The sequence below is a fragment of the Thunnus maccoyii genome, chromosome 23 (genome assembly GCF_910596095.1).
Source record: "Thunnus maccoyii chromosome 23, fThuMac1.1, whole genome shotgun sequence".
Lineage (NCBI taxonomy): Eukaryota > Metazoa > Chordata > Actinopteri > Scombriformes > Scombridae > Thunnus > Thunnus maccoyii.
Genome location: NC_056555.1, coordinates 22,272,857 through 22,297,177, shown reverse-complemented (window position 1 = coordinate 22,297,177; position 24,321 = coordinate 22,272,857). Strand labels below are relative to the sequence as shown.

The 24,321-nt window shown below is 39.7% G+C and overlaps 1 protein-coding gene across 1 annotated transcript in view; it reads left to right on the top strand.

Annotated features, from left to right (window-relative positions):
• Positions 1-24,321, top strand: part of LOC121890471 (thyrotropin-releasing hormone-degrading ectoenzyme-like) — a 198,157-nt gene that overhangs the window by 143,308 nt on the left and 30,528 nt on the right. The window contains exons 8-11 of the mRNA XM_042402755.1: positions 4,960-5,097; positions 6,421-6,486; positions 13,451-13,516; positions 14,171-14,349. Coding sequence (XP_042258689.1) covers positions 4,960-5,097; positions 6,421-6,486; positions 13,451-13,516; positions 14,171-14,349 — 449 coding nt within the window. The remainder of the gene's footprint in view (positions 1-4,959; positions 5,098-6,420; positions 6,487-13,450; positions 13,517-14,170; positions 14,350-24,321) is intronic.

Here is a 24,321-nt window from a genome sequence, read left to right as displayed (position 1 = left end):
ACCCAGTATGCCTTGCAGTCCAGGCGATGACATCATGGCTTAGATTTTGAGCCAGACTGTTGTAATTTTCTCTCTAGGACTGTTAATATCTCACTTTATTTAATATTCTTTCAGGTGAGAAAGTTTATGTGGTCAGTTTATCCAAATAGTGTTTTCGGAGATGTGAGGAGCCGCTGGCCGGGTGAGAACAGCCAATCATCTCGCAGCCTGAGTCCTGCGTCGTCATCCTGAGGAGAACATGATCCGATCAGCTGATCTGTGCAGCTCTTTGGTGATTTACCGCTGGCTCTAATGTCTCTGCAGCATTTTGATATATGATATTATTCCTTCTGGAAGATAAACGTTGGTCTCATAGATGAAATCTAACAGTTGTAGCTGCAACATTAGTTTGTCTGAATGTAAAGTGAAGCTTCATGTTTTTACTGGACAGAACAACAGTGCTGCCTCTGAGGCTCTATATGTACAAATACATCACATTTACATACATATAAATGTATTAAAATGAACAGATCAGTCTATATTACAGTTTGTTTTATTTTATAGTTTGTACTTCTGAGTCCAACTTGCAAAGTTCTCAACACACCTCCAATCCAGTCTGTAGTGTAGCTATGATATTATTATTATTACGGACCTCCTGCACTCCTGCACCACAAACCGAGCTCTCTGGTCCTCCGTCCAGGGCTTTCTGCGTCTACCTCGAACATGTTTTAAGACTCGGGGAGATCGACATTGTGCTCTGGAATAGTTTCCCAGTAAGCTGAAGGTCCTTAGATACTGTGGAGTCTTTTAAAAAGCAGCTAAAAACTCACCTGCTCAGACAGGCGTTTGGCTAATATGTGGTATTGTATATTTTCATTTGTCTATTTTATCCGCTCTCCTTGTTTCATCTGGTGTCTTTGTTTTTATTTATTTTGATCGTATTTGACTGTGAAGCACTTTGTGACCAATCCAGATCCAAACTGTTATGTAGCTTAATAAAATAAAACAAAATTTAATAAAGACTGATCTGATCATTTTAATACATTTATATGTATGTAAATGTGATGTATGTGTACATATAGAGCCTCAGAGGCAGCACTGTTGTTCTGTCCAGTAAAAACATGAAGCTTCAATTTACATTCAAACTAATGTTGCAGCTAAAATTGTTATATTTCATCTGTGAGACCAACATTTATCTTCTAAAAGGAATTATATCATATATCAAAATGCTGCAGAGACATTATCAGATCATCATGTTCTCCTCAGGAAGACGACCGGCTGGTCTCAGGTTAGCGGCTCCTCACATCTCCCAAAGCGTCGCAGCAGATTTACAAACAGGCCGCAAAGCATACTGGGTAATGTAGTCCCAGCAAGGGCCCTCGTCTCTACACCAGAACGCTGACAGGAAGTTAAAACTGAAAAACAGTGACAGTGTAAAAAAAAAACTGACAGGAAAAATCTGCAGATTAACACTTCATAATGCAAAAAAATGTCTAAATCAAATAAGATTATAAGTTTGTAATTTTTTTTTAATGTGTGTTTAATTTTTCACCGTTTTCGGTGCCAGTACATATTTCACTGCCAATAAAACTTTTTTTTTTCCAGTCCAAGTGTTTCAATGCCAACGTTTCCTTTTTTCAGTTCAGGTTTTTTTTTTTTTTTTTTTGATGCCAAATTTAATTTTTCGATGCCAAAATTTTAACCGTCGCTGTTCTGCCTCCGTATGTGCCCAGCAGCTCGTTTTACACACTGAGATAAAAACACTAACAACAGGCAGCACATGAGGGTCTTTTTACGGCCGTATGTGAAGTTACATCACTGGTTTATTGTGTTTATGTAGTTTGAATGGTTGATGTATCTACAGTGTATCTGCAGGGATGAGTCATAGAAATGCAGCAGGGAAGCTTTCAGCTTTATTTCTGTTTTTTGGTTGAATAAAAATGCATTTCAGTGTGGTTACGATTTGGCAAATTGCTGTCTGTCTGTATGAATAAATAAATGTTAGATTTTTTTTGATTTTTTTTTTGAACATTAACTGAAGAGTTTTATGTGTAAAATGTGCTGCAGATACACAGAGTTTTGTCACTTTGTTTGTGTTTGAGTGAGAAAAGTATTCAGGACGTTTAAAAGCCGTTTGGTCATCGAATGCTTTTTGTCTGAAAGAAATGCAAATGTGTCACAGTTTTGGTCCGTGATTGTTGCCGTTGTGTCGACTGCGGGGAGAGTTTTGAACTATGTGGACTCAGTGTTGAACCCTGCAGGTAACCAACAGCTGTTTCTACACAAATATATTCTCATTTACACTCATTTGCCAGTTTATTCAACTTCATGGTCAGTTTGTAGGCTGTTGTTTGTGTTGCTAATATATATATGAGGCTTACAAAACAAACAAAACACATTATAATATGAATATTACACATTATTAATGACGGTTAGATTCATTGCAGTGATGTTGTATTAGACTGTTTTATCCAGGTGAATGTAATAAACTGGTAAACTGACTATAAACACACTTTGATGATTTAAATGCAGCTTCTTTCCTCATTGGTTAATCCATTTGTAACAGGAGAAGATGAATATTGATCGTCCTCTGCTCTCTTTGACATGAATATTTCATATTCTCTATTGGAAGTCTATTTGTTTCACGTCAGCTATCTATTGGATGACTTACCTTTCACCTGCTCTCTCTCGCTCTCTCTCCCTCTCTCTCTCTCTGTAGAATCAATATGTGTGTTTGTTTGTTACCTCATTATCATATCAACTGGATATCTGCCACATTTACAGTCTCTTTTGGGCACTAAAGGAGGGACTTTGGCACTAAAAAGACAAAGATATCTACTAGATTTGACTCATTTGGACGCTGAAGCTTCATATTAGCTTCTGTGGATTTTGTCCTCCATCACTTATATTGTAAGTGTATTATGAAGGGATCTTCTAATGGTCAGTGTGAAGAGGAGGAATGATTACAGCGAGGAAAACATGTTTCATTTGGGCTACCGACTGTTGTTTTAAGACACACTTGAAAAGATTAATGACGCCGAGATGAAGAGGAATTTGGAGGGAAAACAGGAGAAGAGGAGGTGGGAGTGAGGGAGGATGGAGGGAGGAGACGTTTCAAAGGTCAGCAGCTGCTCCTGAAAATAGTCTTATCCTCCACCTGTGTGTGTGTGTGTGTGTGTGTGTGTGTGTGGGTTTGTACTGAGTGTTGGCCTATTAGCCGTCCCTCCACATGTGGGTCCATCTGGTTCATAATGACCATATGGACCAGATGGAACCCGCCGCCCCCCCCCCCCCCCCTCTCTCTCTCTCTCTCTCTCTCTCTCTCTCTCTCTCTCTCTCCAGGTGATTTAAAGTCTCCGTTAATTAGAGTTGATGTCTCATTTAGTCCGTTTTTTTTTGTTGTTTTTTTTTCCCCGCACCGAGTAATTTTGGTTTCATCCAAATGTGCCATTTAACTAATTAACTAATTGTGTAATTTGTGGTGGTGTCCCCTGATTCAGGCTGTTTACACGTGTGTGTGTGTGTGTGTAGGTGTGTGTAGGTGTGAGTCTGTTTACTGGAAGATGAAAGCCATAGTTTGTCTGTCTTTGCCCGGGCATTAGTCCAATCCTCTGAGGAGAGATCGGTCTTTATAAACACAGAAAAGCATCCAGGTATTAGTCTGAATCGCTCCTCCTCTTCTGTCAGCTTCGAATGAATTTATTTCAAAAACAAAAATTAATTTGATAAACTGCTTAGTTGTCTCATCACTCTCACACCAGATATTAGACAGGTACAGGTACATTGGCGCTTGGGAACAACAGAAACATTAAAAACCCCTGAATCACAGAATGAGACTGTTTCTGTTTTGGAAGTTCATTCTAAGACTTAAAATGAGACTCTTCACAAACCCAAAATCAACATAGTAAGAGCCAAATTTGCCAAGACTTAGCCTGATCCCAGCAGACACTGTAATATCTAAATCTGTCTGTTGATTCTGGTGTTCATTAAAAACTTAATATCTTCAGAAACTTCTGTTTAACAAGATGTAGATTCATTAAAACCAAATCTACTAAATAAACAACTTTAATCCAAGAATTACATAGAACCACACCGGGCCAGGAATTAGCCTGATCCCAGCAGATACTGTTAATTTAAAAAAAAAAAAAAAATATCCTGCTCATTCTGTTCATTAACGACCAAAACTTAATAAGCCAACAACTCTATTGCTTAATAAGATGGAGGTTCATTAAAACTAAATCTCCATAGTAAACACTGTAATCCACGTATTAGACAGAGCCGCAGTTCTCAGGATTTGGCCAGATCCCTTGGGTAATTTAGACAGAGCTTGTTAAAGCTCAACATGTTTGCCGATGTCTACTAAAACCCTGAAACCAGGAAAGCAGAAGAGGAGAGGAGAGGAGAGGAGAGAAAGAGAGGAAAGGACAGAAAACGAGTAAGGAATAAAGGGAGGATAACAGAAAAAAAGAAATAATGACAGTGATGAGTGGAGAAAATGCAGTGAAATGGGGCAAAAAAGGGAAAAAAACAAGGACGAGAAAAGGTTTGAGTGGAGGGATCAAGGTTAGGCAAAGGAAAAGAGGAAATGAACAACAGAGATCACAATAAACAAAGATTAACCAGAATAATTACAGAACTAAACGTCTGTTTACTGAACCAACTGTTCAACTAAAGGACAATTTGGTCACTGACTTTGTTTTCCAAATTTCATTATTTAACTGGAAGCCGTTGAAAGCTGATCTGGAACAAGATCAAAACAAACGTCCAAGTGACCAAAAATCACTGTGGAGAGTATTAATTACAATGTGAGGACAACCGGCCAATCACACACCTACAGTACATTGTGGGGACTCACCGCTCATACGGGGACAAAAACAACTAGTTCCCATTTTCAGTTGGCTAGAGCGTCCAGAGAAACACAACACAATGTCAATACAACGTCCCCACAAGTGACAAAGACATTGTTTTTTGTGTTTGCAGGAGAAGCAACGCTTCCTGACTGATGTCCTCCATGAGGTGATGCTATTGGACGGCCTGAATTCCTCCCACCCGATCTCACAGGAAGTGGAGCAGGCGACCGACATTGACAGGGTTTTCGACTGGATCGCCTACAAAAAAGTAAGTACCTGTTCACACCAAAATCAAGTCATCTTCATGGATATTTTCATCCTCAAGAAACAGGAAGTGCTGGAAACTTGGTGACAGAGAAATATGTTCTCGTTGTCTCAATCCAAACCTGCATTGTAATTGGATCTCATTATGCAAATTAGTTCAAATTAGTTAGTTTCCAGGTTTATATTTATATTCTGGGGCTCTACTGGAATATCTTCGCATGATTTCCAGTTAAAATCTCCTTATTTATCTTATACTGGTCCTTCATGCAGCCCCTCAGTTCAGCCTCTGTCTGAAACAGGCTGTTTTAGCTCCTGTCTCTTTAAGCCCCGCCTCCTGATGAGCCCACTTTGTTCTGATTGGTCAGCTTTCACTTCATTTTCTGGTTCTTTACTCAAAATATAAACTTCTCAAATCCATCCGTACATGTTGGAGCTGAATCAGATCTGAAATATGAGAGTGAACAATGTGAACAACACATTAAAAAAAAACTTAGCAACAACTTTAGCAACAAAGACTACAGAACAGACGGCCATTTGTAGGCATGTGCGATCGATCTGACATCATCACGAGGAGGAAGTAGAGGTAACATTACAAACAAAGCGTTCAGAGCAGGTTGAAGCCCTGGATTTTGACTTGCAGGGAGCAGTTTTACATACGTTCACCACAAGTTTTGGAACTTTAACCATGTTTAACATCCAACATAACACTATATAAATAACAGAAAATCCCCTTTAAGAATGTGGTCACACTGTACACGCCGCTGAAATCCAATCACAATGTGAGCCTGACCCCCTCTAAATGTCGTCTAGCTGATCAGATCACATTCTGACCCCAGTTTGTTCTGCTGGGCAAGTTGTTGAGCTACTTTGTCCGGGGAGCTAACCAGTAACATGCTACCTAGCTAGTAATATGCTAACGCTAGCCAGCAAACAATGACCTGACATGCCGAGATAGCTAGCTAAGCTATTCAAGAGACGTATTTGCATCTACTCCTGTGTCACGACTGACTGCAGAACATGCCATCTCTTTTGTGGAGTAGTTTATACTTTGGCAGAGGAGGGATATATAACAGTAGATGGTGACACAAAGCTAATACGATAGCTTCCTCCATTTTGGACTCTACTTTCCACCAAAGGTCAGTCCTGTCCGGACAGTTTATCAATTTATGGTACTAGTTTAATGGTACTAGAAAGCTCAGGTACTACTACGTTTCCTCTGCTTTTCTACTGCAAGCTAATCCACTGATCACAGCAATTCCAATTGAATATATTGATTTGTGCCAGTCAAGAGAACGTTTTCATCTGTTGTACCCTCTGCCGTCTGTAGGGGGCAGCGCTGATCCGGATGCTGGCTAACGTGATGGGACAGCCGCTGTTCCAGAAAGGACTCAACGTAAGTTCATGCAGCTCCAGCTGTGTATATATCTGAGGACAACAGGGACAGCTGGATTTTGGCTTTAAAGTGGTTTAAAGTTCACCAGCACAACATGGAGACAGAAGGTGTGTGTGTGTGTGTGTGTGAGTGTGTGTGTGTTCAGCCATATTTTGGCTAAACCCTGACTGTTTGGAGCATATGAGCGTGCAGATGGGCAGTGAATAAGTGGATTTGGCTGCAGGGACGGTTTGAGAGGAAGTTTTGCTGCTTTTTTTTTTCTGCTGTGAAATCATGTCAATATTACAATTCATTGTTACTGACCTGAATTCAAGCTGCTGTCCTTCATGAAAGAGCAAACTGCAAACTTTTTAAAGCTACTATTCAATGCAACAGAGGCTAAATATAGATTTTGCGTATCCGGGAGGATTTTAGAGATGCTAAGCCCATGGGTTCAAGTCACCTCTTCCCCTCTACCAACAACACACACCAAAAGTAAAGTCTCTCATTTCAATTTTTTCATGTTTTATTTATTCAGTTTACTGTTTTAAAGCTGCTCAAAGCCTTTTACACACTGCAGGGAATAAAGTATAACTATAATGTCCCAAAATTCATGTCTGTCTCCATATGATAGACCTATCTGCCCAATCAGGCTACAACTACTGGAACTTATCATACAAAGAGAAGGTTTTTTGCTAACTATTTACTTTATTGATTAGAGAGGCTGCTTTCATTAATTGGAAACACTTCCAATGTTACTGCAGCAAATATAGACTTTTATTTTGAAATAACAGATTAAAATAATTAATAAAGTTAGCAACTCTCTTAATTTGGAGACGCACTTATCGTTTCTGCTGTTGTGTGATTTCTGCAAACTCAAACATTCATTTAACACGTTATAGACTGTACCTGAATCTCATTAAGGGTTATATTTTGTATGGAACACCACTAAAGTCCTGTTCCTGTTGGGAAGTGAGTCTAAAAATACTGGAATCAGCCGATATAACATTCATGTACATTTTTAATTTCAGAATATATAAACCTCCCCCTTAGTGTCACCACTGGTATCAATTTACATATGGATGGGAACAATTAAACTATAATCCATGTTTGAAATTTGACACTAATTGAACGCAACGGGGGCAAAGAGTCGGGGATGTTTGCACCCAAACATTAAAAATTGAAATTTAGTCTAATCAAGTACCACAAGTTCCCTGTTTTAAGGTTTATTTAGGGACGAGTTCAAAGTAGAATTGGATAAATTGATCCATGGTGGAGCAGGGCAGCTTGTACAACGTAATGAAACATGAATCAGAGGGGAAGCAAAATAACTTCTGGGGACAAAAATTATTCTTTACTGAAATCTCACCTTTAAATATTATTGATAGTCTGTTTCAATCTGGTGGTTTGATCGTGAACGTGTCTTTATGACTGGAACATGAATATAACAGCATCAGTGGTGTGGCTCTCTGATGGGTCACACTGGCTGATGTTAACGTCTCAGACACATCAGAGAAAATTAATTCGCTCCATTAGATTTTATTTTACAGCAAAAAAAGCCAATTTTTGCTACTAAATCGGAGTTTACAGTAAAAAATGAAGTCGTATGAGGTGACAGTGGGTTAAATATAGGTTTTGTTCTGAATACAGTCATGAAAATATGTATGAATCCCACACAAACACACACATATGTACACACACATACACACATTATGCCCTCATTTTCCCACAGAAACTTTCAGTGACCTGGAACACACTGAGAACCAGATTCTATATAAAAACCATGCTGATCCAGCAGAGAAGAAACACAGAAAAGAACAGTTTGTGCGCTACAGGTCCATGTACCATGTGCTATATATCAGGACACACTACCTGATATTCTTCTCAGCAGCTGTGTTCATGTCCCCTCATTCTTAGTGCATCTATACACTCTAATCTAATGAACAAACTGAGCTAAAGTGTAAAATAAAGTAAGTAAGCCCTCAGTTTACTTTGTTATTTGAGAATAAAAAGTTATAGTTGTTTCTTTGCTCGCAGTACGATAAGGAAAATGTGTATGCACCTCGAGTACATGACATTAGATATGGATTCATGGCAGAAAATACAGAAATTTGTCCCCCTCAATTATTGTAATTGACCAGGCGCATCATCAGATCCTTTCAAAGGCTGAGAGAAAGCAAATTTGTTCCGCTCAATAGTCAGTGTTAAATCGACTCTAAGCACACTGGATGCAAATACACTCGCTGAGCAGCTCCGACACATCCGCGTAGAATCGACTGAACCCGACAGCAGCAAGACTCGCTGCCTCTCTGCAGCCCCAAACTTTGTTAAAGAATCTGAATCAGGAATATTTTATTGATCCCCGAGGGGACAGAGAAATACTGTGTGCACTATACTACAATATATAACAATAGTGTAAATAATAATAATAACGCTGAGAAATAAGATCTATAAATATGTTAAAATGCAAGAATAGTGTAAATAAGAAGTATTAGTTGAAATATACTGTGTTAATGCAGTATAAATATACAGCAGAGTGTTGCACAGTGTATAAATTATAAATAAATGACGGGGTTATGAATCTGCTGACAGGGGTGAAGTGAGTCCGGGGGCCAGTCTATGGACTCAGACTGTCTTGACAGTCTGAGGGAGGAGTTGAAAAGTTTGATGGGAACAGGCGGGAATGACTTCCTGTGGCGCATCTCGGTGGAATGAGTCTCGCGCTGAATGTACTCCTGTGCTTGACCGGAGCGTCATGGCGAGGGTGGGAGACCTCCAGGACAATCGCAGCTTCATGAAACTTTACAACCACAAACTAGAGACGAAGGGCAACCAGAGGATGTTTGGCTTTCCTCGGTATATTGATAATAAATGGGGTTTCTGAGCAATTTCCAGAGCAGAAGTGCTCGCCATCCAATCACTAAAAAAGGCAATTCTTACAGAAATCTCCAAATGTCAAAAGTTTTTTGATACCAAATCACAGCATGAATTTTTCTATTGTGTTCCTCAAGGCCTTAGTGTCTTCATGAGGTATTTTGGAGCAATTTTTGACCATTTTTATCAGCTCTCGAGTGGTCAAAAATGTTTAAATTTTGCACCAAATCTGTGTAACAAATGGTATCAACCCAAACACTGCAGCAACAACTTATGAGACAAAAAAAGACAAAACTAAAAGGCTAAAAAAAGACTAAAAAAGACAAAAATGGGTCAATGTTAGAGGAGGGAGGGAGGTGGAAGAGATAAAAGTGTTAACTGTTACACACGTTTTGAATGCAGGACTTTTATTTTAATAAAGTTATTTGACAATATAACACTATTAACATCACCATCAGGTAACTGTATAGTAAAAACTGGTATGTTTGTGTTGCTGCCTTGTTGTGAGTCACTTAAAATGTAAATTAACTTATCAAACAGACTTCTCACAATTCATTCAGTTCTCCTGATAAATTCGATGTCATGTTTCACAAAGCAGAACTCTGATTTAATGAAATGTTTTAATAATTACATGGACGTACTGACTGGTGGTGTTTCAGAATGTCAAACAGTAACGTCTTACTTTAGATTATTTAACTTTAAGAGCTCTTTAAGTAAATATCAGCCGAAATGAAAAGTCTTCCTACAAAGTCATACGTTATGATTTACAAGGAGTATCTGTGTAACAGGGAACCCTGATCTGTTGAATTCAGTAATATGTTAACAGAGTCTGCCTTTCGGTCCAGTGGGACTGGGGTTTTGAAGTAATGTGCAGTCCCCAGTTTCACTACCAGCAAGCCTCGCTACAGTGGGAAATAAAATCAATGAATCAATAAATACAAACACGGTCGATTTCTTCCTGAGGAGCCGACATGAAAATGATTTTGGTTCAGTAAATTTCTGCTGTCAGTCAGCCTGGTGTCTTCCAGACAGAAGGCTGCTTCTGTGGACGGAGACGCTGAACGCAGGTCGGATTGAACAGATCTTCTCACTTTCTACGTGAATTCCCAGTTAAGTGTCATTCTTGCAGAGAAAATGTGCAGGTTTTGTTTATTCTCAGCAGGTTGGTAAACCTGCAATTCTTGTGCAGAGAAGCAATTTTGAGAAAATCTATTGAAAGCAGATGCTGTCAACACAGTAGCGGTTATGAATAAGACAAATATCAAGTGATTCTGATTAAATGTGTACAAACATTTAGAACATGCATGGTGCAGTGTCACCTTAATGCTTCCACTGTGACACACACCAGATGTAGTTCTGTATTAATTAAATTAATTGAATTCTGTAGGAGGCTGCAAACAAAGGACATGTCTGTGTTTATGTGTGTGCATGTAAGTGGGGGGGTCTTAAAAATATTTTTACCCACAGAAATTCTGTTATATGAGAGTGAACAATGTGAACAACACATGGAACAACCTTAGCAACAATCTGATGTTGCAGGAAGCATTTTTACATACATTTACCTCAAGTTTTGGAAGCTTGATCATGTTTAACATCATACATTATAACAGTGTATAAATAAGAGAAAAACACAAAAAGCATAATATGTCCCCTTTAAAAATCATATATATCAAGGGATACAGATTGGAATGACAGCTAAGGGAGCAGAATGACTTCAGCTCCAAACAAATACCAGGATCTGCCTGGAAACGGGGGTCCATGTTAGGCTTGGCGGACAAAAACAAGAGACAGGATTAAAAGACTAACAGACACACAACACAACAACAGAAGACAGAATCTCCAACAGTATTTCTGCTGCTTGGCTCTTGGCATTAGTATCTGGGGATTGTTTTGAAGCTCAGAGGAACCCAGCTGGCTGCAGAAAAAAAGCAGAAAACAAAAAGCCTCAGCGGCCTGTTGAGGAACCTGGACGTGTTTGCTGTGTTGATGGAGGTCGAGGTTCATATCGTCCTCAGATGTGAAAAACAGTCTTCAATAACAAGCTCCATGTGCTAAACCTGTGCCTGTACCTCCAGAAATCTTTCACCTTAACCCTCACAGTTGTTGATAACAGATTTCTTTTATGGAAAATTATAATTGCTCAGCTTTCTTACACATCTTTCTTATCAATGAGAACTGGTTTTAGGCGTATCATGCTGCTAATACTGCGATTGTATTGGAACGGTCTCTGTGTGTGGTGGGTGTTTTATCTCTGTTCATGTCAGCTGTAGTGAAGGTGACAGAGTCATACTCATCAAAGACACACACACACAAACTGTTGTTATCATGTGTGTCATCTTGTTCCAATAAAGAGCTTCCCGTTGCCTTATCAGCCTCCATACACACCATGACAACTTACTGACTGTTAGTGAGGAATCTTCTCTACCACTGAGGAGCAGATTAGAGCTTTTTCTCTGTAGGTGTTCTGTCTTCTATTAGTTTCCTGCCTTCTTCTTGTTGTATTAGTGACTCAACCATGAGCTTTTATAAAAAAAAAAAAAACAAACCCCAATCCACTGTAGTGGGAATTAGTTTGTGCTCCAGATACTGGCAACAGACAGGGATCAAACCAGATTCAACTGACAAATTATGAGTCTCGAATGAAGCCATCACATCATTAAATCCCTTTCAACCCAGAAGACTTGGAGCTTTTGGGTCTTCACGGTTGGCGTCGGCTTAATAAATGTAGAGTTTTAGGTTTTTTTTTTTAAACCTGTGCTACATTTTCTCTGGTTAGAATCAGTGGATGAGTTGGTAAACTCAGTGCATTGCGTTCCCACCAGACCAAGACCACTGGTCTGAGTATGATTGCCACGTTCAGATCTGCCCAAAGGAATAGTACCAAGGAGGAAAACCAACCAGAATCCCATTCAACTGGATAAAACAGCACAGAGACTGAACTCAAATCTTATTGTATTTATCCATTGGTTTCATTTCTTTTAACACAGAAAACAACTCAAGTGAACCAAAATGCATCACTAAAAGCCAGGTGAGAGCGTTCTCTCCTCTCATTGGTCAGATGTGTCTGGGGCGGGACCAAGAACATAAACAATGATAACAAATATCAAGACGCCAACGTGCTTCATTGTTAGTCCAGGTTGTACTTAGCTTACTGCTAGCAACTGTTGACAAAGGGCATTTTCAAACCTGCACTTTTTAGCCCAGTTGAATGGGACTCTGGTTCGTTGATTCATTCAGGTAGATCTGAACACAGCAATCGTACTCACGAAAACACCCTTTAGAGGGCGTGGTCTCAGTCTGGTCCCAAATAAATTCTAGAGATTTGTGGTGGGAATGTGATCCGACCTTCATCTGACTGACTACAAGGGTGCAGGTTAAGCTAAACAGCTCCCATAGGCAGCTAACTAGATAATGAATGAGGTCCAACCTGGAGTAGCACAATGAAGAACATTAGATTTGGGTAGAGGAGCTTCTCCAAGACCTTCTTCTCGCTGCAGACACATCTGACCAATAAGCAGAGTGAATGTTCTCATCTGGCTTGTAGTGACGCATTTTGGTTTGCTTAGATTTTTCTCTGTATGAAAAGAAACTGAACCAAACCAAACTCATCTATTGATTCAGACCAGAGCAAACAAACTATAGGTTTGAAAAAGCCCTGAAGGGTCTCTTTGCGGTCTGGTGTTCAGATCTGCCCAGACAAATCATACCAAGGGGGAAAACCTACCAGAGTCCTATTCAACTGGATAAAACAATGCAGGTTTGAAAACACCCTTAGAGACAAACCAAAGAATGAACTCAAACCTTTTGATGAACTAAAACTAAACTCACTGGACCACAGAGCTCTAGTGGCTCGCCAAGTCTCTGAATAAACAATCTCACAACATCAAATACTGTACAGCCAGAGGTTCGGGTGAGATACTGTTAGCAGCTAATGTAGCCTCAAGTGGGCTACAGAGGTCTGGTCTGGAAATCTTCAGCCACATCTACAAAAGGCTTTTTATATTTTTTATTTATTTTTTCACTCATGCGGTAGTACTTCCAACCTATGAAACCTGTAAACAGATTTTAATGTGTCACTTCCATCTGTTTTATGTTTATTTTTATGTTTCAGGATTATCTGCTGAGTCACATGTACAGTAACGCTGCCCGAGACGACCTGTGGAGCAAACTGTCTCAGGTAACGCTCACCTTTCTGTCTGTCTGTCTGTCCCTCCTCTCATGGCTCAAAGGCTTCAGGTCAGAGCAGTAATGCCTCTAACCCTGCAGCGTTAGTGCCTTGCTCCACAGCAGGAACTCAAACCTGTAGCTGTTCCAGATTCAGCTCTGCAGGGATGAAGCAGACAGACTGATTGACTGAAGTTGTTAATTATTTAACTAAGCGGTTCTAATGAAGGCCAGAGAGACGCTCGTTAAGACCGACTTGATGAGACAGAGAAGGGTGAAAGTCTCGTTGCCATGGTAACATGACTGACAGGTGAAGGCGAGGCTTATTTGTTCTTGTTTGTCCTACACACAAGAAGCTTCTGGAAGAGAGTCAGTGAGTTTAATTACATTCATCTTCGTTAGTGGTGTTCGTTATATTGTTATATTCGTTATCGCTCTAATTACCTGTCAGCCAATCAGATCTCTAATTACCCTGAAAGACTGTCATTTTTCTCCATTTAATGATGAACTAATTATTGGTTAACCTCTTGTGAGATTAATCTTGAGTTATTAGGACAGTTAATTACTTCAAATATTAATTATTTATTGATCAGTTAGTGTAAACAGTCAGGAGATACTTGTGCATTGATTATTCATTGATTATTCATATGTTATATGTTTTGTCCAGGCTATGCGTTCAGAGGGGCGGGACATCGACATCGGACAGATGATGGACAGGTGGACTCTACAAATGGGCTACCCCGTCATCACCATCAGCAAGAACCAATCAGAGCAGCTCCCCACTCATTACATCACTGTTACCCAGGAGCACTTCCTTTACGGACAGGAAGTGAAGAACAACAACAGGTTAGATTCTGTTAAAAATCATTTTTCATGCTGGGAATGTTCACAACAATGTTGGAGGGTGAAGTCAGAAAGTCTGAGAAGAAGCAGCTGGTCGCGAGTTTTGAAACAATGATGATCTTAATGTTCAAGATGAAGATTCTGCACCAACAGCAGGCAGTTTTTAGTTTTGGCAGAGAGTGAAGTACAGCTGGTGACAGTAATGAGTCGAGTCTGTGGCCAGTCTTGAAATAATTAGTTTCAGTTTTAATTTGATTATTAATTAATCAAAATAACAACTCATTTTAGGACAACTTTGGGCTCTAGTAACTTGAGATGTACATTTTCCACTTGCAGATTCATTGATAAAATAATATTAGTCCATGATTCAAATGAAGTCCCACTTCCAAAATTAAAACCACTGGAAGTTGATATCACTCCAAAATTGCAGTTATTAATGTTTGTTGATACTGTTTATATATCAATAATGCAGAATCTGATAAACAGCAGAAACTAATAAACACAAAATGCAAGTTAAATATATTATATAAATATTGTAATTTAATTGATCACCATAAGATCTTGATTATTTTAATTTTGCATCATCAGATGGTTATTATAGGTTTCAGGTTTTAATTCCCCCCCTGGATGTGTCTCCTTTTCAATCTCCAGTAACATTAAAAAGTATCTGTCAGCGATTCTCTACTTTTTCATGTTCTACTTTCAAAATTAGCTCCAGTGCTTCTTGTTTGCTCAACTTTTTAGCTAGCGTTTGTGGCAGTTTTTTAAGCACTTATTAGCGTGATTCTAGGGATGGAAATGTTGGTTGTTTGTTCGGTCCACTACTTGCTTGAAAGTCTGTATATAAAGATGGACGTAGCAAAGTATGATGTCACCCGTTGGTTTGCACTGGAGCCAGTTTGAAACCGGTAGTTGCAGTTTATGGTTGGCTTCATCTTTTCTGTTTGGAGCCAGAACTTTCCAAATAAGGAGTGCAGTTGCCTTTCATGCTCTTGTTCACTCGCCGCTACCTCGGACCCAAGCTAACACTAGCTTACTGGGAACACCAAGCACTGTACATTTGGGCTAATGTTAGCTACTTTAGCTAAATTGTGCAGGACAGGTATCATAATCAAATAACATTAAACTTAGTGAAATATTGCAACAGTAGTCTGACTGGGAGAGCAGCAGGTGAGCCAACTGTCGGAGCACTAATTTCCAAAATGACCACCAGCACACTTATTAGAGGGCCTGAATTTAGAGATTGAGACCATAATGACTTGTTGAAAAAAATGGCTGACTTAGTATTTCTAGAGAGTAGTTTTTTGAATGGGAGTCAGTTGGAGCATCTAGCGACCGTTGGTGGCACATTAAGATACTTCTACATCGTCTTCAGCCTCAAGCTGTGGTAGTTACTGCTTGGTTGAGACTGAAATATCTCAACTATTGGATGGATTACCATAAAATTTGGTTCAGACACTGATGTCTTACTCATGACAAATTATAGTAAGTCTGTTGAGTTCTTGGCTTTTCATCCAGCACCATCACCAATCAAATGTTCAGTTTGTTCAATACTTCAATTTATAACATTCCCATTAGCTTCAGCTGTACTTTGTGTTTAGTGCTTATTAGCAAATGTTAGCATGTCAACAAGCCAAACTAAGATGTTAATCATGGCAAACACATTATGCTAATGTTGTCAATTAGCTTATTTCTGTATTGCCACCTTTTGGATGAACTTTACGCTCTTAACTCCACTTACTGTAAGGCTATATTTGTAAGAATAATTGTTCTGAACATTGCAGCCTCTGGGGAACACTAAACAGACTTTAGACTGTTAGTCTTCTTCCTTAACGCACCCCTCCATCTGTTCATATTATTCAGTGCTTCACCACTGAAACGATCCTCCTGGAATACTGTTTCACACCTCAGTAAGCACTAAGTTTGTCCCCTCAGTGATCACGCTGCATTTTCTCCTGAAAAAGCACTTTTCTAGTTTTCCTTCACATTCTTTACCACCTTTACATCATTTATATTTCATTTATATTTGATTCGCATGATGTTTTATTCACACCCTTCACAACCTCTGGAGTTTATTCTCTTTGCTGTTTTATCGACCCACTTTCTTCTCCATCAATACTTCATCAGCTCCTTTCCTCTTTTTTTTTTTTTTACCTGTTGTTCACTTCTTTTCTCTTTTCTTTTCAGATCTCTTCTTTCTGTCATGTCTATGTACTGTGCCTGACATTTACAATCCCTCTGACCTACTCAGTTTCTCACCAAAAACTTCTTTACCTCTTCTATTCTATCTTCTCTGTTCTCTTTTTCTTCTTTCATCTGGAGTCTTTTGTGTTTCACTCAAGCTCCTCTGCTCAGAGTCGATCCCGGGGTCCCGTCAGATGATGAACTGAAGCTGTTTGTTGTAGGTGGAGTTGAACTCTTTCTTTTGCTCTTGTTGAGTCTCATGGGGCTGCGTTCAGACGCACTCAGCGGTCCCGGGGCATTCACCAGCACTTGTAAAAGAAACTGTTGTTGTGCTTTTAGTAGAGCCGTCGTCACGGCTGAACGCAGCGGCAGCGATGGATTGGATCTGAGGCTGATACTGCTATTTGATCCTGTGGAGCTGCATTCAGAAGCACAGCAGGGTCCCACAGTGTTACACGCTGTTGACTTAAACTTCTAGTTTTGATTCTTTTGGCCTTGACTTAAATTCAGGTAAACACAGAATACTTAGAAATATACATAAATATACAAGAATGTTACTGAACAGTCAATCAGCTCTACCTTTCTGGAGGATAATCTTGTACGCCTTCAGCTCTGCCACAAAACAGTCTGCTTTTGATGGTCTCCAGACCTTTTTTTTATGAATTTAAAGCTTGTTCCAAACAGACAAAATAACTACATTTTACAAGATCATGAACCTTTGATGTTCCTTCTCCCCGTCCATGCTTTCAGCTGAAATCTAATAGATACAACACAGTATCATAAGCACTCAGGTGTCTGGTTAGATTTGGTTTGATTGTCCAGCAGAAATCATGTGGAACACCTTGTTCAAAAACTAAAAAATTCAATTTGGATTTTTTTTTTTTTTTTTTATACCAATACAGAAGCTGTTTCGTACTTTCTGTCCATACTGCTTGCCTCTACTTTTAAACCAACAGTTCTATTATTCATTACTCAAGGCAGCTATGGCACCACTGTGAGTTATATAAAAAGGTCAGAGCTCATCACTGCTTTAACATACCTGTGTTCCCATTAATAAGCCCATGAACTCAACATCTCTGAATTTTGGAAGGCTGGTTACCAGTGCACCTTAAGAAAATGGGAAAGGAAGCTGCAAAAAACATCAATCTTTTCAAACTTTTTATTACGTTTTTGTAAGTTTAACTGATATGTTGATGTTTTAAAGAAAAAACAGACTATTCTTCAAACAACTTAACATCCCTCTCTACTTCTAGCTCCTCTGTTTTTTAAAAGAAAAAAAAAATCAGGCTGTTTGAAGGAGATGTCTCATATTTTTGTCTTTTATTTTCCCTCCATCACGTAGCCGGCGCACTGAGGAGAATAAAAATGCTTTTTTAAAGAACTGAGCTGGCAGAAAAAGAGACAAGGAGAAATCAGAGGACAGCGTGAGCTAACGATAAGGTCAGGTTAATGATACTGAAGATAAATCATCTCAGTCTGGATTTAAACACATCACAGCTCGTCTCTTGTGATTGCAGAGAAAGAGGAAAAAAAGAGGCCTCGTCATCTGACAGGTAAACAGAGACACGACGGGACGATGTGCAGCTGCGTGTTTGATTTAACGAGCCTTAATGCTAAACAGGACAGTGGTATGAATTATTCATGAGTCAGCAGAAGAGCTGGTTGTGAGGAAGTAGCTTTATATTGTTTTCTAATGCGCACATTACAAAGCGTTTGACAATAAATAAAATGCAAAGTGAGTAGAAAACACAATATAACATAAAAAGCAAATGTAAACACAATGGTGGTGAATTCTATGTACATTTCCACAGCACTGATTCATTCTGTACAACATACTCATCACTGTTTTCACTTTTTAACAGAAATACCGCTTTCATTTACTGATACATATGGGTGACAAATTAAAGGAAAAAAACAAAATAAAGTGATTCTACAGTCTGTGAACTCTTCTGGAGGGATGAACATCATTCTTCATAAAGATATTCCCTCATTTGTTGTGTTGATGATGGTGGTGGAGAGCGCTGTCTAACATGTCAATCCACAGTCTCCCATAGGTGTTCAATTGGGTTGAGATCTGGTGACTGTGAAGGTCATAGCATGTGATTCACATCATTTTCATACTCATCAAACCATCCAGTGACCCCTCGTGTCCTGTGAATTGGGGCGTTGTCATCCTGGAAGAGAGACCACTCCCATCAGGATAGAAGGGACGCACAGAACAACTCTGTATTGATTTGCAGTGACTCTTCCCTCTAAACAAATGAGGGGATCTAAACAAGGGACAAGTGGATCCAAACCACGCCAGCAAAATGCTTTGTATCACATCGTAACTTTTCTAAAGGACTTCAGGACAAAGTCAAGACGTTGTGATTTGTAGCACAACAAGCTAGTGAAGCTGTAAATAGAACCACGTTCCTGCACATGCTCAGTGGCGTCTGCTTTACACAGAACTACTCTCCAGAGACTGAAAACGTGATGCTGTTATTAGTCTTTGGAGCCGTTTCTAAACAAACTAACGTGATCAAACTCTTCATAATGAAGGAACATGTCACCCAGTGCAGCGGTGTGGCTCATTGATGTGTTTTTAATAGTTTCTGGACAACGATGGGGGTCTACAGCACAGAGGAATAAGATATATCAGGCTTTGGATACACAAATAATACTAGTTTTATACTAGTAAAATTGCCAGCCTTATCCTTTAAAGTTTTATCTTGGTTTGCGACACTTGAAATGAAAGTGTAAATGGGGCCAAATGTTTCTTTAATGGAGGAAGAGGAGGGAGAGCCAGGGAGGTGAAGAGCTGTCTGTAGAGTTTCTAAAGTTTCCCTTGTTGAATGTATCAACACAGCCATGCTGTCTTCTGTGTGTGTGTGTGTGTGTGTGTGTGTGTGTGTGTGTGTGGTTGGCTTCTGCCTTTGATGAATAAACTATTAAAGGGATAGTTCAGATTTTTTGAAGTGGGTTGTATGAAGTACTTATCCATAGTCAGTGTATTACCCAAGGTAGATGGGGGTCAGCATTCCCCCGGTTTGAAGAAGCAGGCAGGAAGCTAAGCTGTGTACCTCTGTGGGGCAGCAGCAAAATGTTTTTTTACACCACCTAAAAAAATCAGTTTAAGTGTTCGCCATATTTAGAATATTCCCGTCGCTTTACCTTGCCGTCAGACAGCCTTTTCCTTTGGCGCTACATTTTCTCAACTGTAGAATTTCTGTATTCCTACACATGCAGATCAGCTGTTTGGATCAGAAAGTGCTGTTGCGAGATCAGACAGCTGACCTGCGGCGTTTTGCTGCCGGCCGTCGTTCACAGCAGCACATTTCAAAGTTTCCGTGCCGCTACTCGTGTCTGCTTCAGGGCGGTGGATGGGGGTCAACATCTATACACTGACTATGGATAAGTACCTCATACAACCCCACTTTAAAAAAATCCAAACTATCCCTTTAACTCTGAGCGCACGCACGCACGCACACACACACACACACACACTGTAGTCCGGTGTGTGTGGACAGCAGTGTGTGTGTGTGTAATTGAGGTCCAGCCCTGTCAATCACTTTTATATATATATCAGATTAAATATTTGGTTGCCAGGCAGTGGTATTGATCCAAGGTTGCCCGCGGCGACAGATGGCTGTTATGGGATTGGTAAATGGGTCTTTCTCTGGCTGATTGTGTTAGAATGACCCCCACACCACACACACACACACACACACACACACACACACACACACACACATACACACACATCATAGTGTGTAAAGCTAATTGTTTGCTGTCTGTAATTAAAATCCACTTTAATTAAAATTTGAATCAATTTAATCAAAATGAGTCCAATTAAAAACAGACTGAGGATTATTACAGGAAGTAAAGAGAAGGTCTCACTTTGAAAGCCTCTTTTATTCGAGTCATTAGTACTCACATACAGTAACTGTTCAGATTAAAATGAGGCTGATGCCATGTATGTGTGTGTGTGTGTGTATGTGTGTGTGTATGTGTGTGTGTGTGTGTTTTGCTATCCTTATTGGGACCATTTCTGGCATAAACACTGACCTTACTGGGACCAGTAGTCCTCACGGGGACCAAAGCCTGCTTCTAATAATGTCCTAACAATGATAGCTGCACAAACGTGTGTGTGTGTGTGTGTGTGTGTGTGTGTGTGTGTGTGTGTGTGTTAACAGCATCTACTGGTCACTAAGAGAAAGCACCAGGAAGCTATTTAATGAGCTTTCAGAGTCAACTCAGCACAGTATTATTTACATGGTAAAAGCTCTTTAGAAGTCTTTGGATTTAGATTTACTCCCCAGCAGACTAACACACCACTTTGTGTTTTTGTGGGTTTGTCTGGTCGTGTAAAAGGCCGGAACACACATGACTTTGGAGCTAATTATGAATATGATTTGGCCATGACGGTTGATGGGAGCGGATCTGTTCCGGTCTCGGTCAGTCGGCAGATAAAGTTCATTCAGTGTGTGATATGTAAAGCTTTTAATCTCAAGTCCTCAGATCCAGTTACTGCCAGTCGTTCTCATAAAGACTTTTTTTTAAAACATGTTTGATATTTGCGACCAGTTATAAGTTGTGTGTCACCTGAGGGAGACGTCCCAGAAAGACCGATAGCTTAGCCTGAAGTTAGCCTCGTCCATTCACCTGCAGGTCCTTCTGTAGGCTCTACAGTCCACATTACCCACACCTCTCCATCCAGGATCTCACCCAAACACTCTTTTTTTTGCCTTTTCAGCACAAATTTCACCACACATACACAATACTTGCAGCTGGTTGGTGTTTGTTTTGGTACAAGAACACTCAATAGGGGTGCCCCAGTGGCCTAATGGTTAAGGCGCACACCGCAGGACCCCTGTTTCATGTCATACCCCCCTCTCTCTCCCTCTCTCTCTTTCTCTCTCTGTGTTTCCTGTCTGTCTCTCCACTGGCTGTCAAATAAAAGCAAAAAAAATGCACCACCACCCCCCCCCCCCCCCCCCCCCGCCCCCAAAAATAGTGTTTAAAAAAAAAACACCAAAAGAACACAGGATACTTGGCGTTCTCACAGGATTTGCATGGTCGTCTCCCACCAGAACCCCAGTGGTTACTGAGAAATGGTTCAGTGTTTTGTCTGTGTGATTACTCGGTTGTAAGGTTTATGTTCCTTCCTGATTGCCAGTTGGCAAAATTACAGCATTGGTCTTAAAATGATCTATATTTAGGTTTTATGGCTGTTGTCTGTCAAGAGAAAGTGGGTTATTATAGCACCACTTAGGATAGAGTTTGAGGTGGATGGTTGAGTCAACACTGTGACTTTGGCACTGGAGACTCTTGTTTGTTTCCCATTTCCTGTAACAGTCAATATTGGGTGTTTTTACTCATGATACTCATGAACACAACCCTACCTGACATTAAAAAGTAGTTTTTGTGCTTAAACATAACCACTGTTACGACCCGGTCTTGGGGAAACCCTGGCGCAACATGAAAAGAGTGAGACTCCCTTCTCCCTGGCTCCCAAGAACCACCAGCAACAAGCCCTTTAAAGGTTTATTCAGAACTGTTTAGGCTTCAGGGTGGACTAACAGCAAAATAACACACAAAAATGAACTAGAGCTGAGGAACCTAAACTTACCTACTCAAACAAAACAAGAACAAAAAGACAAGCCACTAACCTAACCCCTAATTTGACAAATACAGGAGAAAATGAGATTAAACAAAATTGCTACCCAACCCTACAAAACCTGTGCTGGTATAATTACATATTGGATGTGGCAAATCAGACGACAGTCATATAAATCTTTTTTATAATGTCATATGTGATTTTTAGAGGTCACTTACAAATGATGTCGTCCTGTCGATTTGAGTGCCAGATCAGAAAACACTAATAGAGGTCATTTTGGAAGGGTGTAGAGGTCGGTGTAAAAAGCGCCTCAAATGGTTCTGAAAGGATCTCTTCAACCATGAATGCAAGAATAGAAAAGTATGCAAATTACACCACTTGAAATGCCTGTCTGAGTATTTAAGAGGTCACATTTTCAAGCATTAAGGTCACTTTTATCTGCACAGGACACATTTCAGCTTGTTATCTGATGTCCTCTTGATAGAACAGACACCACATATTGGATTTATGCACATAACGGTGTCTTTTTGCATCCTTGTAGATTTAAAGAGTATTTTTTCCCCTCTTGTGCACATAAGTATATGATTATGTATTCAGTGGTGAGCTCTGAAACACTTAAAGCAGTGCTTTATCAAATTGAGGCGCTGAGAAGTGCAGCTGCTGACAAGCTGCTTTGGCTACACAGCAGTTTCAGAGATAATATAACAAAACAACATATTTAAAATCTTACCTTTAACCCAAGATAATTATCGACACGGTAATCTGACACACAGCTCAGTCCGGCAGGTGTCAACTCTAATGTACAACAATCTTCTGCTGAGCGCACACTCAGCAAGGTGCAGATCAGTGTGAGCTTCAATGCACTTCCATAAAAATGAAATAAATCTCTTGTCCAGGACCCCACGCTGTACTCACCAAACGTTTTAGGCTATTTCACCTTCATCAGGATGGCGCCTGAGGCCGCTTCGATTTCCCCTGTATACATTACACCAATTACTCATGTGATCAATAAATCACCATATAATGTACCCTAGCCCCTAACCCTAACCCTAATCCTAACCCTAATCCTAACCCTAACCCTAATCCTAACCCCTAACCCTAACCCTAACCCTAACCCTAATCCTAACCCTAATCCTAACCCTAACCCTAATCCTAACCCCTAACCCTAATCCTAACCATAACCCTAATCCTAACCCTAACCCTAATCCTAATCCTAACCCTAATCCTAAGAGAAATGTTGATGGCTATTTAACCAGAAGATCTAGACTTTTCACATTATCATGCAGAAAATGTACTTTTTCATCTCAAGCCATCAACCAGTAAAAAAGTTAAATATTCATCTTCCAATTTCCAAAAAATGAAAAATAATGTAATTATACTGTGCCTTGAAATACCAGTTTGAATACAGAATTTGATGATGTGATCTGGAAGATGAGTATTGAACTTTTTTATTGATCAGAGACAACGTACCTAGTACCTAGTACTAGGTACCTAGTTTTGGGTTTTTTTCCCAAAATCTGCAGAATAATATCTGCTAGTAGAAACCACCGCAAAATACCGTATATTAGCATTTCATAATAAGCACATTACATTTATGTGGATTTAAATCATGCAACATAAACACTGGTAACATAACAATATATGTCTCCCCTTAATTCAGTTCCTACATCTCCCTCACTTCATGATCCCCAAACAAAAGCACAACACAAATACATTCATAACAATACAAATAAAGAAAAAAACAGCACTCAACCTCGACATATAAAAGCACATTCCCCACACCCTACCTGGAAGCAGTCCTACTCATTCCATATTACTGTAAAAATACAATAAAAATGTGTGCACACATATCCAAACAAATATAGATACACAATGTACATACATGTATATACAAGATAAATATTAACCACGGTTACATTTAGCTATAAATTTGTCACTGATAAATTCATTTATTTTAAAGGCCTGATTTGTGACTCCTTCTTAGTAACACTCCCTGATATTAATGTATTATTGAACTTATTTTTGGTTATGTTGAGGCAGCACTTCATGGTTAAGGTTTAGGGAAAGATCATGGTCTCTGCTGTCGGAGTCCTGCATCTTGTCCGCCTCCTCCCTCCGACTCAAGAGCGATATATAACTGTAGCGATTCATTCATTTGAAAAGACGTCACCTGTGAACATAATCCAGACAGC